We start from the raw sequence: 18,691 nt of genomic DNA on the forward strand, positions 1-18,691 counted from the left end.
AAGACACGGACCCAGATCAACGAGGCACTGGGCAAGCTGTTGGAGGCTCCATAATAGTGAGGTCTGTGTTTGGATGGAATGCACTGGGTCCTCTGATCCAACTGAATAGATCATTGACTGGAAATTGTTATGCTCGACTACTCTACATTTTCAGCATTTGCGGTTTACTTTGAAGAACACTCTGGACAATTCGGGTGAAGGATTTGGCCACCCAGATCGCCCGACATGAATCGCATCGAAAATTTATGGGACATAATTGAGAAGTCAGTTCATTCACAAACTCCTGCACCAGCAACACTTTCGCAATTATGGACGACTCTAGAAGCACCATGGCTTAATATTTCTGCAGGATACTTCCAACTACTTTTTGAGTCCATGCCACATCAAGGTTGTGTATAATGACAGAACATTTCCCAAGAAACAGTTAGTTGCTTTCAACTTACCTGAATGTAAGCAGGTTGCAAAATTGGAATTCATATGTAAAAGAAGACGAGATACTCTTTTCCATATGTGCCCTTCCTACTTCGGCGTTGTGCTGATGATACTCATCGAAAATCTCAGCACTTTCACAGATATTACACACTGACCTAAACAATCGTTTGGTTGTAACATCCATGACGATTTTAGGAATTCTGCGCGAATCTTATCGAGCTCTTTCGCCTTCCTAGACTGCAGCCCTTCCAAAATTTTTACTAACTCTGACTCCCACTGTCCTCTAAATTGACATCTACTTAGTCTTCCTTTTGTAGTGATCCTCAATACCCACATATCTGCTCCCTCTTCCGCTTTGGGTAGTGGAATATTTGTTGACGTGTGTGTTCTAAGTTTTCCGATAGTTATTGTGACTTTTCTAAATGCAGAATATGCCTTAGCGATCACTTTCTTTTTATGTTCTGCACTTTTTTCCATTGTATGCATTCACTTTATTTATGCCATCTGTAATTGACATGTCGCTTTATATCTTTCTTTCCCTATACGTTTTTAAACAAATAGAAACATTTCTCCGTTATCTTCAATCTCTTCACAGTTACATTTCTTAAACATGTTTTCTCTGTACAACTTTATTGTTTTTAGCGTTCCTCCACTGAACTGCTTACTGTCATTGTCCCAGAAAAGATCGCAGCCAAGTTAGCATGAAAGGAGAAAATAACGTATTAAGTACTATCGAGCAGGCTAAGCTGTCAGATACAGCACGAAAGCCGATGAGTTACTTGATGCAGAACCGAATATCAACGTTATGTACCAGATGATCTCTCTACACTGGTGGAAAGAATGAAAGTGCATGACTGATTTCGATGTGTGAGGCCATATGAAGTAATTTCGATGTATGAGACCATATGAAGTAGTATTACTAGAAGTATAGATCACCAAAACAAAACTCAAGGGATATGTTCAAATATGAGATCACATCTAAGTGCGTTATTTTCTACAACGACCACGTGTCGTCAGCATGTGGTGTAATTACAGGCATATTATTTTATCCGCAATAGCTTCTTTCTCTTATGGGACACCACGAGTTACTCTCACTTCCTACTACAAAAAATTGTATTGATGATTAAGCAGAAATACTCTACAGTTAACTAGTTCTGTTTCCAGGGGCACTGCAGCACAATATTGTCAAAAAATATTCTGGCAAAGACTTCAAACTCATACTCACCCGTAGGCGTCCCGCCCACCAGGCCGCTGCATCGGGATTGGTGAAGTCGATGATACCAGCTTCTCCATTCCACCAGGTCGTGTTGGTGTAGCCATCAGTGTTATCCACGAAGTAACCACTGTCGAGAGCCTCGGTGTGGTAAGGTTCGCAGTCCAAGTTCACAAACGGATGCACCCAAAGCGTGACCCGGAATCCCAGCGCGTGTAGGTCGTCGACGAGAACCGAGATGTTTGGGAATTTTTCAGAGTCGAATGTCAGACTACCGTAACATATCTCCCACATGTCGTCGATCTCTATCTGGCTGTTGTTGAAACCGTGGGAGAGTATCTCTGACGCAAACTCCCTCACTGTCGCCTCATCAATGTCCCTCTTGTACCGCGCCCAAGTCGACCAAATGGGATATGTGACCATTCGCTCGTCTGGGATGCCTGAAGGCTTACCTAGGAAGTTTTCCACAGCATCCTCGTGGGCTTCTTGGGCATCGTCAAAATCACACACGTACAGCTCCATTACCATGTCCTTCCGGTCTACGGGATAAGGAGGTTTGTTCTCCGCGATTAGGCACAGCGAATCCTCTGACTCATTTGTATTTTGATCGATAAAAAGCGGGACGTATGGCGGCACGTAGATGAAGGTGCCATCAGAGAACAACCAGTACCTCTCGGCAATGCCGACGTTGTCTTCCTGTTTAGTAACATACGAGTAGTGGTCGTACACGTCGTACTCTATGGGCCACGACTGGTTGTACTGTCCAGGACCGCCGTAGAGGTGACTGTCACAGTAACAGGTGCAGTACATCACCATGCCGGATGTCGAGTTGCTGGTGATATTCAAATGAAAGCAGTCACTGGCCCTGCCTCCATGCGGAACTGAGGTTATCGATTCGTAGACCTCGTAACAGTTTTCGTCAGAAGCGCTCAGGTGGCAGGGCCTAAGCAAGTCCTCCTCATCACGGACTGAAACGTAACCAATGTCGTTGCTCTGCCCACCTGTAAAATGAAGGAAGACAGTTTTTCTTTTGCTATAAAACGGAATTGGTGTAACAGCAGAGGGGCCAATGATTAGCAAAATAATTCATATGCTCGAGCACAAAATTCTTAGCGCAGCAGAACAGTGTCTGCAAGAAACCCGGACAATTCACGAGGACAATAATACCTATGGTCTATTTTCAAATGTGAGAAATTTGCCAGAGTTGTGATGGTAGCATTAGAATGCATGTGATTAAGTTCCAGTATGAGAAACGAGAGCATAGTGTGAGATCTTAAAGCAGTAACCTACCTGTTCCATGGGAGCAGCATGTTTTTATAAGTTGTTATTTTGTTGATGAAGTGTTGGAGGCTATGAAACAAGTAATGTAAGAGGAACATTGCTGTGGAAGAGAAGCATAGTCGTATGTATTTAATGAATGTACATGATGTATTAAATTGATTTGTTGAGGAGAATGGCGTTTTGAAAGAAGTTGTCATTTCTCGAGGGAAGATGTTATGCTACTGGAAGGCATCAGGATAATACACTGTAGAAGAATTCATTATTGAGATTGCATCAGTGTAACTGAAAGCTGGAGGGAAAAAGTGAGAGGAGAGAGCCGCGTAGATTATTATGTGTGAAGTGACATGTTCAAATGTTCAAATGTGTGTGAAATCTTATGGGACTTAACTGGTAAGGTCATCAGTCCCTAAGCGTACACTACTTATTCTAAATTATCCTAAGGACAAACACACACACCAATGCCCGAGGGAGGACTCGAACCTCCGCCGGGACTAGCCGCACAGTCCATGACTGCAGCGCCCTAGACCGCTCGGCTAATCCCGCGCGGCGTGAAGTGAGAGGTTACATTCAGGAACAGTATACCATTTCTCAGAAGTATATCGAAGTTCCGTCAAATAGAAATTTAGTGATGGAACAGAAGAAATGCAAAGATTTATCCTGATGTGAGAGTTCAGGAAAAGAAATGACCATTAAAAAAATCACAAACTAGCCGGTCCATAGAGATTCTTCAACGTTGTTCCTTTTTTGCTTGGGGACACACGTTGTTCAAAAGTTTCTGTCTGTGAGTAGAGTGAATGAGATAAGTTAGAATCTTCAAAGCAAGAAATAAAGGGGGGTATCTCGTAGCATGAGAGCAAATTCAGCAAAGGATGCTTAATTTCAAGTAGATATGAGGTATCGTTGTAGCTGTTAATTTGTAGCTCAGGGTGTGACTGTAGTAGACTTATTGCATGAAAGTGGCGGACAAATGTGCTCGTAAGATGAAGACTGCTGCTTAGAAACAGAGCAAAGGATGTTTTCAAAGAGAGTAAAGTGCGAGTCTTTGTGACAGACAACTAAACTTTTAAAATGAAAAGACAAGCGAGAGGATGGCGAAAGGCACATATTTATACCCATAAAACAGCGAAGGGAATGTTACTTGTGCTTACCAACTAGCGTAAATCCCTTCTAATTAATTGAATTTCTATGCGTTATAATATTCATTCCCATTTACATAATTATATTTACTTCATTTCTTTTCGTTACTGTGTCTCGTTGACTTCCCTTACATAATGATACGTTTTTGTTGCTGGTATGTACGTAAACGCGAAAATGTAGCCAGAACATTCTCCAGAGATAATGGAGAAACATAAATACATCAATTTGAGGTCCGGAAGCTAACGAGTCGAAAGTTACAATCAAAAATCCTTCTGCTACATCTGACAATGGAATACATGTACCGGTACTGTTGTTGCGAAGATTGCAGGGTAGGCAACTTTCAGAGATGACAGTATGGATCAAAACACACGCTCTAAAATGCATACCTCAGGAGCTATGAGCGCTTGTTCATCTGCGTTACTGAGAAACACGTCTCCTCTATTGAACAACAGCTCATAATTCTTAAGGAATGCGTTTTAGAGCACATGTTTACGAGACTTTTTTTCTTGTTTTGTCCATACTAGCATCTAAGAAAAGTTCCTACCCTGTAATCTCAACAGCAATAGTACCGGTACATGTATTCCACTTTCAGAAGTACCAGAACGATCGTTGCTTATAACTTCAGACTTGGTCGTTTCTGGGCCAGGGCCCCGGACCTCAAATTGATTTATTTGTCCTTCCCCATCATCCCTGGTAGTTTGTAACATCGTGGAATCCTCCTGTATATACATCTATATACAGGGTGAGTCAGGAGAAAAGGTACATGTTTTGACGGGTGATACTACTGGTGCTTCTGAACAAGAAACTTCTAATAAACATATGCCCTTTTCTCAACCGTCTCCTGTAAACCAATGGGAACAGCTAGGAATGAGAAAGGTGCAGGTGACGGTAAACTAAGATACTGTTATGTTATGGTTTATTTAATTGTGTACGTTTCCTCGCAGAAGATGTACAAACAGTTCACCGTCAACTTCAATGCATGTTGAAGACAGGTGATGTGCCGCCGATCGGAGCTCAAGTTTGCCTTCCTTTACCTGAGGACATGCATGTAAAATACGAGCGAGAAGTTCCTCTCTTGTGTCCACTCTGCGCTTGTAGACGTCGCTGTTCAGACACCATCAGAACAGTACCCAATGGGGTAAGATCGGGTGACCTCGGTGGCCAAGCAATGACTCCCCGGCGACCGATCCAACGACCGGGATACGTTGTGTTGAGATACTGTGTCACTGGCCGTACGGAATGTGTTGGAGCTCCGTCAGGCTGAAAGTAAATGCGAGCTCGTGTTGCCAAAGGGATATCCTCCACGTATTCTGGTACCACATTTTGAAGAAGCTCAAGATACCGTGTCCCAGTAACACGGTTATCTAAAGCAACTGGACCGATGAGCTGGTCATCAATAATACCGCACCACACGTTGACTGAGAAACGTCGTTGAAAATTCGTTTCCGCAGTAGCGTGAAAATTTTCATTTGCCCATACATGAGAGTAGCGCGTGTTGTTGATTCCGTTACGGGTAAATGTAGACTCATCAGCGAACAGAATACGTGCAATTAATCGACCATTGGCAATGATCCAGTGACAGAATTCTTGCCGGGCGGCAGCATCACCTTCATGCAGATTTTGTACACTCTGCCGATAAAAGGGATACAGACCGTGCTCGTCTACTGTGAGTATCACTCGTGTTTGTGGTATTCTAAGTTGGGCAGTAATTCTTCTAGAGCTAGTAGTAGAGTTGCGGTCCACCAGAGACAACATTTATCCTGGGAAGCGTACCACGCTCACGCAATCCGTGAAACACCCTGCTATCTGGCACTCTGCGATTCGGAAATGGTATTCTCGCACAGCAGCTCTGGAATTCCCATTGGACAAACCATAGACAAACACCATGTCAGCATACTCTGCATGTGTCAACATCCGTGGCATTTTCACTACACAAAACTGTATTCGTTGTTCACTTAACAACACTGTAGAACCGTGCACTACGACAAGCACTGTCCGACTGAGACGTGAGGTAGACAACTGCATCATGCGCAAGTGAACTGCGTTCGGATACGGTTAGTAAGGACGACGCTACACGTTTCCCGTTCCTAGTTGTTTTCATTGGTTTACTCGGAAACGATTAAGAAAAGGGCATATGTTTATTAGGAGAGTTTTTGTTCAGTATCACCATTAGTATCATCCCTCAAAGCGTGTACCTTTCCTCCTGACTCACCCTGTATATACAGGCACCGGCGCCTATTACTTCGAAACTCTGTAGCATCGTTGGATGAAGTTTCCGGACACGGGTTCCTATGCTCATTTAGTCCCTCAAGAGATGTTTCATATGTCGTCGAAGTATGTCTATGTAATTCTGAAACACTCTGCGTATATATAGTCTCTCTCTCTGTCCATCTTCTCCTTCACCTCCTCTCTGTCCTTCTCCTCCACTATCCTCCCCTTTCTCTATCCATCTCCTCCCCATCACTGCCTTTCTCTTCCTGTCTCTGTCCATGTCCTTCTCTTTCCTTTCTCTGTTAACCTCCTCTTCTCCCCTCTCCATTTCCCCATCCCCTCTGTCCACGTCCTGCCTGTATCCGTCTCCTCGTTGTCCCTCGCTGTCCAACTCCTCCTCACTCCTCCTCTCTCCAAGTTATCACAGTCACCCCAATACATTGTTTGTGGTTCTTACCCTGACCGTATGGCTTTCCAGATCGTAACTAATAGATGTATTAAATTTGGCGGAAATCGTTTCACACGTTTAGTATGAGATTTATACCCGTAGCTTTGCCCGCGTACGCATATGTCAAATATAGTTCATATAAAACATATTGCACACCTGTTTGTACACACATTTTCCTTTACGTCTAGCGAATTTCGTCCTTCAGATTTATCTTCACGTAGTTCAACGTTTATGACATTGTATCTCCCGAAGTATGTACTGAACAATAGTATAATTTAGCAGATATATCCAGTGGTATATTTGGATACTGTCTGTGAAATATTTTATGTATAGAGTAGGTAGTAAAGAAGTAATACATTTATACGTCATGCATGATGTAGCAGTTTTCCACGCATCTCGTTGTTTATGGGGTCATATTTCATAAACTATGTGTTGTACTATGACATATTTTTCTAGGTGCATTCAGCTGCATACGTGTAAAACGCCTTTGAAATGTGTTGCGTATGGAGGTAGTAGTAAAGAAGTAATAAATTGAAACGTCATTCTTCAAGCGGCAGTTTTAATGTCTGAATAGCGAAAATGTAGTAAGCGACAAACTTTTTTACTTTTATCCTTTTTTTAAGGTTGTCTGTGAGAAAATTTTCGTCAGGGTTTAAAATTATGTGTAAAGTCTGTTGCAAGTCATTAAGTTCTCTCTTTCTCAAATTCTGAATGTCTGAAGTATGGGTATCAGCGAGTTGTGATCTACACTGCTTTTTACCCCCCAAGCCCACGCCCTTTGATGGATAGACGGTTCTTACCTCACAGCCATTCTTTCCAGGCAATAAGTGATCTGTGTACCAAATTTGGTTCAAATCAGTCAAGTGGTTTAGAAGGAAACGAGTAATACATGCCTACATACATACACTGAAGAGCCAAAGAAACTGGTGCACCTACCGAATATAGTGTAGGGACCCCGTGAGCACGCAAATGTGCCGCATCACTACGTAACATGGACTCGACTAATGTCTGAAGTAGTGCTGGAGGGAATTGACATCATGAATCCTGTAGGGCTCTCCCGTAAGAGTACATGGGGGTGGAGATCTCTTCTGAACAGCACGTTGAAAGGCATCCCAGATATGCTCAATAATGTTAATGTCTGAGGAGTTTGGTGGCCAGCGGAAGTGTTTAAACTCAAAAGAGTGTTCCTGGAGCCACACTGTAGAATTCTGGAAGTGTAGGGTGTGGCATTGTCCTGCTGAAATTGCCCAAGTCCGTCGGAATGCACAATGGACATAAATGGATGCAGGTGATCAGACAAAATGCTTACGTACGCGTCACCTATCAGAGTCCTATCTAAACGGATCAGGGTCCCATATCATTCCAACTGCACACGCGCCACACCATTACAGAGCCTCCGCCAGCTTGAACAGTCCCTTGCTGACAAGCGGGGCCCATGGATTCATGTGGTTGTACCCATACCCGTACACGTCAATCCACTCGACGAGTGACCCTAGGCTGCGAAAGCCCATATCGATGATGTTTCGTTAAATGGTTCGCATGCTAACACTTGTTGATGGCGCACCATTGAAATCTGCAGCAATTTGTGGAAGGATTGCACTTCTGTTACGTTGAACGATTCTCATCAGTCGTCGTTGATGTTGTTCTTGCAGGATCTTTTTCCGGCCTCAGCGATATCGGAGGTTTGATGTTTTACCGTATTCTTAATATTGACGGGGTTTACTCGTGGGGAAATCCCGACTTCATCGCTATCTCGGAGATGCTGTGTCCCATCACTCGTGCGCCGACTATAACACCACGTTCAAATTCACTTAAATCTTGATAACCTGTCATTGTAGCAGCACTAACCGATCTAATAATTGCGCTATACACTTGTTTTCTTGTATAGGCGTTGCCGACCGCAGCACCGTATTTACCATTTTACGTATGTCTACAATTGAATACGCATGGCTATACCAGTTTCTTTGGCCCTTCAGTGTACATACATACACATGTATATAAACCTGTTTTTGTAATATGTATTGATTGTTTCTATGGCTTTCATGTATTTCTGAAACTTTTTGCCACAGACTTTCGAAAGTCTGATATTCCGTATCTTTTAGTAGGTGATACTAGTCATGTGGACTGATAAAGTAAGGAATGAATAGATTCTGCACAGAATCGGAGAGGAACGGAATATGTGGAAAACACTGACAAGGAGAAAGGACAGGGTGATATGACATCCGTTAAGACATCAGGGAATGACTTCCATGGTACTAGAGGGAACCGTAGAGGGCAAAAACTATTGAGGGATGGCACGGGAGAGGTATCCCTGGCGGGCTGCAACAAACCAGTCAGAAGACTGGTGGCTCAAAAAAACCTAGTCGTGTATGTAAGTTGTTTTTTTTAATTTCTCAGAATGTCGATCTTTGGTCATTTTGTGGATAAAGCTATAAATAGCGTACACAGATCCGGGTTTAGGGACGTATGTGACAATGGTTACATAGCATGCAGATGATCGCTGTGAGACGAACGTAGAGTGCAACTATTGGCTATGGGTGGAAAGACAATGTGGGATGTTATTTGTGAACCACTGCGACGTAAATGCAACAAATTTAGTTGCTGTTAAAATTTGCAGTATTTAAGATGGGAGCTGTGTAATGTACCCGACGACAGGGCCTGTCCACTCCACTCCCAGCCACTGGCCTCTGTGGGAGGAAAGGAGGCGCCAACTGACCAAAGAGATATGATTGATGCATATTTATGCGGTGTCTGTTCCTTTGGACATGTCCTAAAGAAAAGACACCGCACATACACGGCTATCAGAAACAGCATGGAAAGTTTGTAAGGATGTTGCAGGGTAGGTTGTGCTGAGAAATAAAGGGTAAGAAAAAAAATTCGATACGTAGCACCGTTTCCGAGTTAATTAGCATTGAAGTTAGCCAATCAGGCCGTTTAGCGCGCGAATTCAAGCTGGCCACCATATACGCTTAGTGTCAGTTGTTCTCACCGAGTAGACGATAGCGAACGAGGCTGCTCAGCGTTTGGCTCGGGTTTCATCGTTACTACATCCCCACGTCCATTTTTTGTCCAGCCCTGTTGTTCGGTTTTAGGGAACCAGACGAAAAAGCCTTAGGTGACACCGTCTCTGGGGGGGGGGGGGGGGGGCCACCTGCATTTGCACGTGCAACGGTCTGATTGGCTATCTTCAACCCTAATTAACTCGTAAACGGCGCAACTTACCGAACATTTTTCTGAACAGTTATTTCTCAGCACAACGTACCCTGCAACACTCTTACAAGCCCTTCACACTGTTTCTAACCACCCCGCATACAACTAGGCCGAGACGGCCCAACAACCCCTTCAGTACAGATGCACCAACTCGATCGAACTCTTACAGAAATCAGCAGAGCGCAGCGAGTAACGAGGATATCAGGCAGCAGCGCTACATCAAGTAGTACGTGGACAGCTTACAGTTTTGAATCGGTCAGAGACCTTGTCCGGATGGACGAAGCGCTCAAGGGGACAGGTTACGAGAAACGGAAAAATCTGGGTTCGAGTCCTGGTCCAGCACAAATTTTAAACTTTCCCTTTAATATGTTTCAGTGCCCCGTAGAAGCTAACGTCATTATTTCCTCTGGGTCATAAAATTATGGACGATTACAATCCACAAATGACTAAATGATATACTCTTAATGAAATGGATGACGTCTGTGTTACATTGAGCCATGCTACTGCTCGCGTTGGTGCTGTTGTAGATTTCCGTCCTCTGTTGGAGGCCAGATTGTGTCGTTTAGTTGACGTGGTTACGGTTGTTTGTGATCTTCTTGTGTTGACTGGCGCGACTAGGTTTCGTAACAGTTGCCTGTCCGCTAGTGGCAGCAGCAGCGGTATCGATGTGTAGTAACCGTGGCCCTATCTTTGGGGTGACGTCGTTGTTCTTCCGGGTTGTGTGAGTGAGCAGTTCGGTTGGGGACTCCGGAGGAACCAAGAGGGCAGTGCAAGAACACGCCGGAACTGCTGGCGGCACGCATGGACTGCTGGATGGAAGGGCTGTGGTCGCGAGGGTACACGATCTAGTCGTCAACCGGATCCAACAAGCTTTAAGTTTATTTCAATCCTAGCATTGAAACCTCCACCATTGTGAGGTCTCGCGATTCTCCAGTTACTTGGGTTCGGGTTGCTGCTCACAGTGTCGCCGAGACGAAGAGCAGCGAGTGGAGTGATTGGGGAAGGCGGTATTGTTTCTGCCTGGTGGCCGCTTACGCCCCAGTGACCTGCCCTGGAGGTTAGGGTATGTAACGGCAGTGTACGTTTCCTCGCCTGGCCGCTGCTGTCCAGTAAGGTGTGTAGTTTTGACAGTTTCCTTGATTTGTAGGTCGGCTTGTGTTTCTTCTTCTCTGATAGTAGTGGTTCCTTTCTTCTTTAGGACGCTCTAAACACAACATTCTGAGGACTTAGTGCCGACCGCCGGTTCCGGCTATGGCGTGGTGTTCCATCGTTGCATTGGTTATCGGACGTTAGGTAGCTTCAGCAGACTGTCATTAGTCATTCGTTAGACTTCCACTAGTCTGAGTTACCATCTTGTGAAGTGAATGCAACTCTTAGCTGCCTTTCTCATCGCTCGCGAAAGTGTTTTTGGCCTTACCTACTCAGAGGTCGATTCCTGGAGCACCGTATGTGACTAGCCCTTGTGTTTTATTATTGGGTTATTATTTTATTATTGCATTACCAAGTTACCATCATTTGTCTAACGTATTTGGTGATCAGTTGCTTGTCCTTTTGAATTAACCTTCTTATTATATTTGCTGTTTTATTGTATGTTTCTAAACTTTTTAATATTCTTGGTGTAAGAGCAAGTTTAAACAGTTGTCCTACCAAGTTTACTCTTATTTTGTCTCACCTGTTTGGTGATCAGTTGCCTGTCTTTTAAATTAACTTTGCTATTGCCTTGCTATTTGACAGTATGTTTGTTAATTTTTTTTAATAATTGCCATTCTTGGCGTTAAAGGGCTTCAGCCGTAACTGTCCCTATTTGTCTTAAAATTCTAATGTGGCAATTGTATTTAGCAGTTAACCTGTAAGACCTTGGTGATTTGTATTCAGTTTTTTAATAACTGTAGTTTGTAAGTGCAACAAGTTAAACATTCTTAATTTATTGCCATTGAGGCCTTCAGCCGTGACTGTCGTTACTTGTCATAAAATTTTATTTGGCAGTTGTATTTTTGCAGCGAGCTTTAAAGACCTTGGTCACTTGTCTTTTATATTTCAATAACTGTAATTGTAAGTTGCAGCAAGTTTAGCAATTCTTAATTTATTGCCATTAAGGCCTTCAGCAGGGAAACAATTCTTAAAATATTGACATTATTTTAGTTTGTTGTTAATTTTAAATAAATTGTGTGTGATAAAAAGAAAAGCCAACCAATAGTAACTGATTACGGCCCTGTCGACAATCGTAACCTAATTCTGCCTTCCTTGACCACCAGGTCTCATACATACCTGATCTCATATGGCACTTGGCTTTCAGAGATGTGGTATGGGATGTTAATCTCAGCTTGTGTGGTAACTTCTGTACATTATCCTATGTTTTAAATAACATGTAAATTACGGGGTTCCATTTTCATTTCTGCTAACCACTATAGAGTGTGCTATGTTTAGACAGAGAGTTGGGATTGTCTTTCGTGACAACCCTGGAGATGATGGATAATTTGCGTATTGGCAGCATGGCAGTTTTTCTCCTTTATTGTTATTTCATCCCTCCCCCCCTTGCTCCATGTGGACGTGGGGGTGCTCTGGCAGCTGTACAAATAACATGCTCCTCAGCGACTAGAAAGTAACCCTATCTTAGATGCTAACACACAAAGAAACAAGGAGACATATGTACTATGAATGTAAATGCCCCCACTTCAGACTCCTAACTAAGGTACGAGCATATGGGATTGGTTCCCAAGTATGTGAGTGACTCGAAGACTTCCTAAGTTATAGAACACAGTGCGTTGTCCACGATGGTGAGTGTTCATCGGAGGTTGGGGGTATCATCTGGAGTGCCCCAGGGAAGTGTGGTAGGTCCACTGTTATTTTCTATCTACATAAATTATCTTTTGGATGGGGTGGATAGCAATGTGCGGCTGTTTGCTGATGATGTGGTGTACGGGAAGGTGTCGTCGTTGAGTGACTGTAGGAGGATACAAGATGACTTGGACAGGATTTGTGATTGGTGTAAAGAATGGCAGCTAACTCTAAATATAGATAAATGTAAATTAATGCAGATGAATAGGAGAAAGAATCCTGTAATGTTTGAATACTCCATTAGTAGTGTACACCTTGAAACAGTCACATCGATTAAATATTTGGGCATAACATTGCAGAGCAATATGAAGTGGGAGAAGCATGTAATGGCAATTGTGGGGAAGGCGGATAGTCGTCTTCGGTTCATTGGTAGAATTATGGGAAGATGTGGTTCATCTATAAAGGAGACCGCTTATAAAACACTAATACGACCTATTATTGAGTACTGCTCGAGCGTTTGGTATCCCTGTCAGGTCGGATTGAGGGAGGACATAGAAGCAATTAAGACGCAGGTTGCTAGATTTGTTACTGGTAGGTTTGATCATCACGCGAGTGTTACGGAAATGCTTCAGGAACTCGGGTAGGAGTCTCTGGAGGAAAGAAGGCGTTCTTTTCGTGAATCGCTACTGAGGAAATTTAGAGAACCAGCATTTGAGGCTGACTGCGGTACAATTTTACTGCCACCAACTTATATTTCGCGGAAATATCACGAAGATAAGAGAGATTAGGGCTCGTACAGAGGCATATAGGCAGTAATTTTTCCCTCGTTCTGTTTGGGAGTGGAACAGAGAGAGAAGATACTAGTTGTGGTACGAGGTACCACAGCATGGTGGATTGCGGAGTATGTATGTAGATGTAGATGTAGATAAAATTATTAGGAAAGGTGACATGATTGGGAGAGATATCAATAACATAATGCTACCTTCATGAATTGTTGAAAAATAGTGATAAAAATGTGGGCAGAAAGCATAATTAAAAACACTTGAGAAAGACTTGACGAACCAACACATGAAGCAACACTTGAAAAACGTGAACTGGCGTAAGATACAATGACCATTGAAAACGGAACACCGTGCGCTTTTCCTAAAATTGGAAAAGGACCTTTGACCTGTGACATTGGATTGTACATGAAAAAGAAGTGTGGGTATGGAGGGAGATAGGTGAGTGGTGGTAATGAGGATGAAGAAATGGTAAGACGTGATGACAAGACAGATGTGGCTATGGGGAACAAGGAGAGAGGGGATAAGATGTGGTAGGAGGGAAGAGGAGGGCCGAGTCCTGGTTGGAGGGGGGAGGGGAGGGGGGATAGGGTACGATGTATCCAGAGTTGGTAGGACGGGTAAGTGTGGTAACTGAGTCGTATAATCATATATTTTCCATGGTATATATTGAATTAAGACCCGTTCCATTGAATCTTTTTATCACTGATGCTAGTGGAATGCGAGTTGTTGTGTACAGGTTGGCTCTTTCAGACAGGCTTTATCATTCCAAGGTATGGACTCTATTGTTTAGCCTCCATGAAAGCTCTCAAAATTGCCTCTGCAATGTGCTACCATCTCACGGGAGAAAGTTGTATCTGTTACATGCAATGTCTACTCATCTGAACAGGAGTCGGTGGCAGCAGTTGCCGTCTGGCTGCGAGGGGGTACAAGACCAGACAGATGAGCAATGTGGTGCTCGATGGACATTGCGAGCGGCCGTTGAGCCAAGGTCCACCAGTCAGCTGCAGCAGCCCGTACATCAGGACTGTGTAATGTAGCGATCTTTTGGTAGTGAATGCTGGTGACAACGTTGGTGGGTAGCGCTCGCTGGTTGCAGTGAATGTTTATAATAAAGATCTCATATATGTTCCATTCCTTCCTAAAGTTCAGCCAGTACAACGTGGCTGCATAAATAAACGCCAGTAGCAATTGTTAAACAGGGAGCCATGGGATATCAGTGTAACTTGTTTAGAAAAATGAATCCCGCGTTTCCAAAGGAATTACATAGGAAGGGTGAACTTTGTTTGAAAAATGAAACCCAACACCTGCACAGTGTAATTACTACATAGAAAGAGTACAGGGGAAGAACAGACAAAATGACCACTCGATGTTTCTGCAGTTTTTTTTTTAGCGAAGTTGTAGTGGATGTAGGAATTCCAAAACCGCGGGGTTGTAGTCACACTATGCTCCTACCTGCCTGTCTTTTTTTCTCATTCACACCTAATTAATCAATAATCTGAAAAATATTCGATAGGCCACTGTGGCCACTCCGCTACAGAATGCTAAATAAATTGACTAACATAATTTTAACGCTGAAAAATTTGTGAAAGAAAAAACAATTTATTTGTAGTACAAATTACGTAATGAGAGGAAAATATTTATTACATAATATTATTGCTATTTTTGATTAAGAAAAATATTGCTGTTGAGAGAAAGTAAAGTAAACCGATTTCAGAAATTTTTGGTACAGTTTTCATAAAATAACCACCAGTTGCAGCGTACTAGGGGTGGACCCAAACTGCGAATCCTGGGCATTTGAACACAACCTCAATGTTGGAAACTTTATCCGGAAACCAGCAACCTCCCCCTTTCCACTCATTCTGGTCTCCTTACTAAAACTGTGCTTGAGGTCATCCTCTCGCACTGTTCACATGTTGCACAATGCACATTCTTAACTGGTACTCCGAAAAAAGTATATTCCAACGATAGGAGATGGTGGTAAATTTCCTTTCCTTGTTTTGATGTAAAAATATCCGAAACCCTCCACATACCTTCTTGTCATTTTTCAATAATTATTAACATAAGAAAAACTAAAAGTGGATAAAAAGGTTAATTGCCACTCGCTGTGTCCACCTCGACGCCCTTCCACAAAAGCTGTTTACAGCTGGCGACAGCCTGGAGTGAAGCAATCGTCGACACTGTCGCTACGTAACCACTATTTCAACGCAAAAGTGTTACAAAAATGGAATTTGTTATGTAAATTGCATTAATTTTTTGAATAAAGAACTTACCTTTGATCAGAGCGTCTCAAAAACACTCAAAACATCGTCACAAGACAGTGCCATATGCTGGATCCTTCAAATGGCCAAACGTATCTGAGTAGGATTCGAATGAGCCTTTGTGCAATTTCTCTAAGATTGCAGCTCTATACACACTGACAAATTGAAATGGCAACTATGCCCAGACTGGCTATTATGCTTCCCTTCCCCTACATTCTTTAAATTGTGCACTAAAAGTAGGCAGTATTTGTTTTTAACAAGTAAAATAACCCACATTTTTTAAAATTTCATTCAAATTTATAGTTATCACAGCGCTGGATAAATAGGCGATGCAATATGCAAGCTATCTCACTTGGACCTGGTCGAGCGGTTCTCGGTGCTTCAGACCGGAACCGCGCGACTGCTACGGTCGCAGGTTCGAATCCTGCCTCGAGCATGGATGTGTGTGATGTCCTTAGGTTAGTTAGGTTTAAGTAGTTCTAAGTTCTAGGGGACTGATGACCTTAGATGTTAAGTCCCATAGTGCTCCGAGCTATTTGAACCATTTTTCACTTGGACCTTTTTAAATTTCGCACCATTTTTACACTGGGCTAAGTCCACTGCAACGTAATGGTGGTGGACTTTTCTTGGGCAACCAAAACTGATTGTGGCAGCCATATTGGGTCCTCTATTGTACTCATCAAGATAAGTGTGACGTAAATTTAGAGTCAGCCATCTTGTGTAAAAAAATTGCACTGACGAAGATAACAGTGGCACAAATATGTACAAGCAGGTATCTTGGACTGTAATAATTACATCATAAATTTGATCATCTACAGTTATAGATCTGGATTGGCGCAATTCAGTATGAAACAGTGTTCTTATTGATGTTCCTACTATTTCGATTCATATTCTAAGTAAAATGCATAAAGTACCTGTGTCCTTATGGTTTGTTGAGAGAAATCATTTTTGGGGTAAGACGGCAGGAGTTAAAAGTATTAAACTGTAAATCTGCTTTTGAGAATTTCTCTCTTACTAGGAAATTAGATATTATACTCAGTTAAGAATCCAGAGTGCAATACTACAGATGCAAAATTTTATTACGGCCTAAAAGGTTATTCTTTTAATAACAGCTTTTACAATTATTAGTTTATTTAACAACTTAAGTTTAGAAGAAGGAAATTAGAGTTTATTTAAACATTAACCCTAACATTAAGATTATAGCTGCTGTAAATAAATCTTGATTACTGAGGTTTAATTCTTCTCGATCATGAATTTTTTGTAGAATGTTCGGTGAGATAAAAAATTCTAATTTGTATATAACAGTATAATGTAATAATTGTTCGCAAATACTACAATTTTTATTAAGATTCTAAAATTTTTTCAGTAAGTTTTAGTAAAAATTCAAGTAAAGAATGTAGTGCACCTAATGTAATAGTGACAAGAATTTAATTACTCTTTTTATATTGCTTGCAGGGTGACGATGACTTATAAAAACTTTATTCGTTCAAGTAATATAAGCATAATTAGTCTTGCTAACTAATAAATAATGAAATATAGTTGTATATGGTTCTCTATTAGCAGTCTTTCAGCAATGAACGTTGAGCATTTGAGTATGATGGCAACTGATTAATTGTGGGTACATTGATTGATTTAAAAAACAAACAGAAAATTTAAAGCAATGTAATGTTGTGATCGAAATTTTATGTTATGCTACATCTACTTTTATACATGGAAATTTAGGTTTAAGAACCAATTATGGCTATAGATCATCGAATTTGAGAGCGATTATTTAGTGAGAATCAGAACACGTGGCCACGCAACAACAGCTCGTGGGACATTAGGACTAAACGAAATGTTGAACGTTACTTGGGTCGGAGCCATTTCACAAGTAACGTTCAACATTTCAGACTCCCTTTTGGCCCATATTTGCGTGCAGCAACAAGAAGCCGGTAGAACCAAACAGCGGCAAGCTATTAGACGTTTTGTCTTTCCTGAATGTATGATAATTAATTGAAACCCTCAGCTGCTGACAGGTGTTGTTGACATACCTCGATTGGAACTCGAACCCGGGATCTCCTGCTTACATGGCAGACGCTCTATCCATGTGAGCCACCTAGGACACAGATGAATAGCGCGACTGCAGGGACTTATCCCTTGCACGCTTCCCGTGAGACCCACATTCCCAACCGTCCACAATCCACATATGTAATGTTCCTAATATATAAGAATTTATTAAGTCACTTATGAAGCTTACGTGTAGCTAGTGTCAATGGTTCAAATGGCTCTGAGCACTATGGGACTTAACTTCTGAGGTCATCAGTCCCTTAGAACTTAGAACTACTTAAACCTAACTAACCTAAGGCCCTCACACACATCCATACCCGAGGCAGGATTCTAACCTGCGACCGTAGCGGTCGCGCGGTTCCAGACTGTAGCGCCTAGAACCGCTCGGCCACCCCAGCCGGCAGCTAGTGTCATGTAATTCTGTTTAGAGTTGGTCTATAATGTAAGGTATGGTCTACAGTTTTACCAATCAAGCATGTTTTAAATAAGCGTGCAGAATCTCAGTGTCACTGAAACTTTTAAGAGACTCACTCCTGTTGGACGACAACAGCAGCAAATGACCGCTGTCACTGTAGTGGATGCTGAGGTCGGCAGCGGCGGCTTGCAACAGCAGCACCAATAACAGCAGAGGTGCCATCCAGCCAACTGGAAAACATAGTTTGCAACGATGGAATGTTATCGCTGCCCCTCTATTCACTCCTGTTTTACGTTTTAAGATAAACCTGCACTGTTCTTATACTTACTATGTATCAAACTTTTATCATGCAAGAATCACTAAAATATTTACGACCCTGTTGCACGAAACATGAGAAAGAGGTATCTTAATCGTAGTAAGACTACGCCTTTTGTCATCTCTGCACTTCATGTGCGAAGAATGCTACGTACATTAGTTTAA

General features: G+C 42.3%; 1 protein-coding gene across 1 annotated transcript in view; it reads right to left on the reverse strand.

Moving 5' to 3' along the window:
* Positions 1–18,437, reverse strand: part of LOC126198996 (myogenesis-regulating glycosidase-like) — a 49,612-nt gene extending 31,175 nt beyond the window's left edge. Inside the window, exons 1-2 of the mRNA XM_049935670.1 lie at positions 18,328–18,437; positions 1,658–2,646 (exon numbers count right to left, since the gene is read on the reverse strand). Of these exons, the coding sequence (XP_049791627.1) occupies positions 1,658–2,646; positions 18,328–18,433 (1,095 nt within the window). The 5' untranslated portion in view covers positions 18,434–18,437. The remainder of the gene's footprint in view (positions 1–1,657; positions 2,647–18,327) is intronic.
* Positions 18,438–18,691: the final 254 nt, after the last annotated feature.

Source organism: Schistocerca nitens, chromosome 8 (genome assembly GCF_023898315.1).
Source record: "Schistocerca nitens isolate TAMUIC-IGC-003100 chromosome 8, iqSchNite1.1, whole genome shotgun sequence".
Classification (NCBI taxonomy): Eukaryota; Metazoa; Arthropoda; class Insecta; order Orthoptera; family Acrididae; genus Schistocerca; species Schistocerca nitens.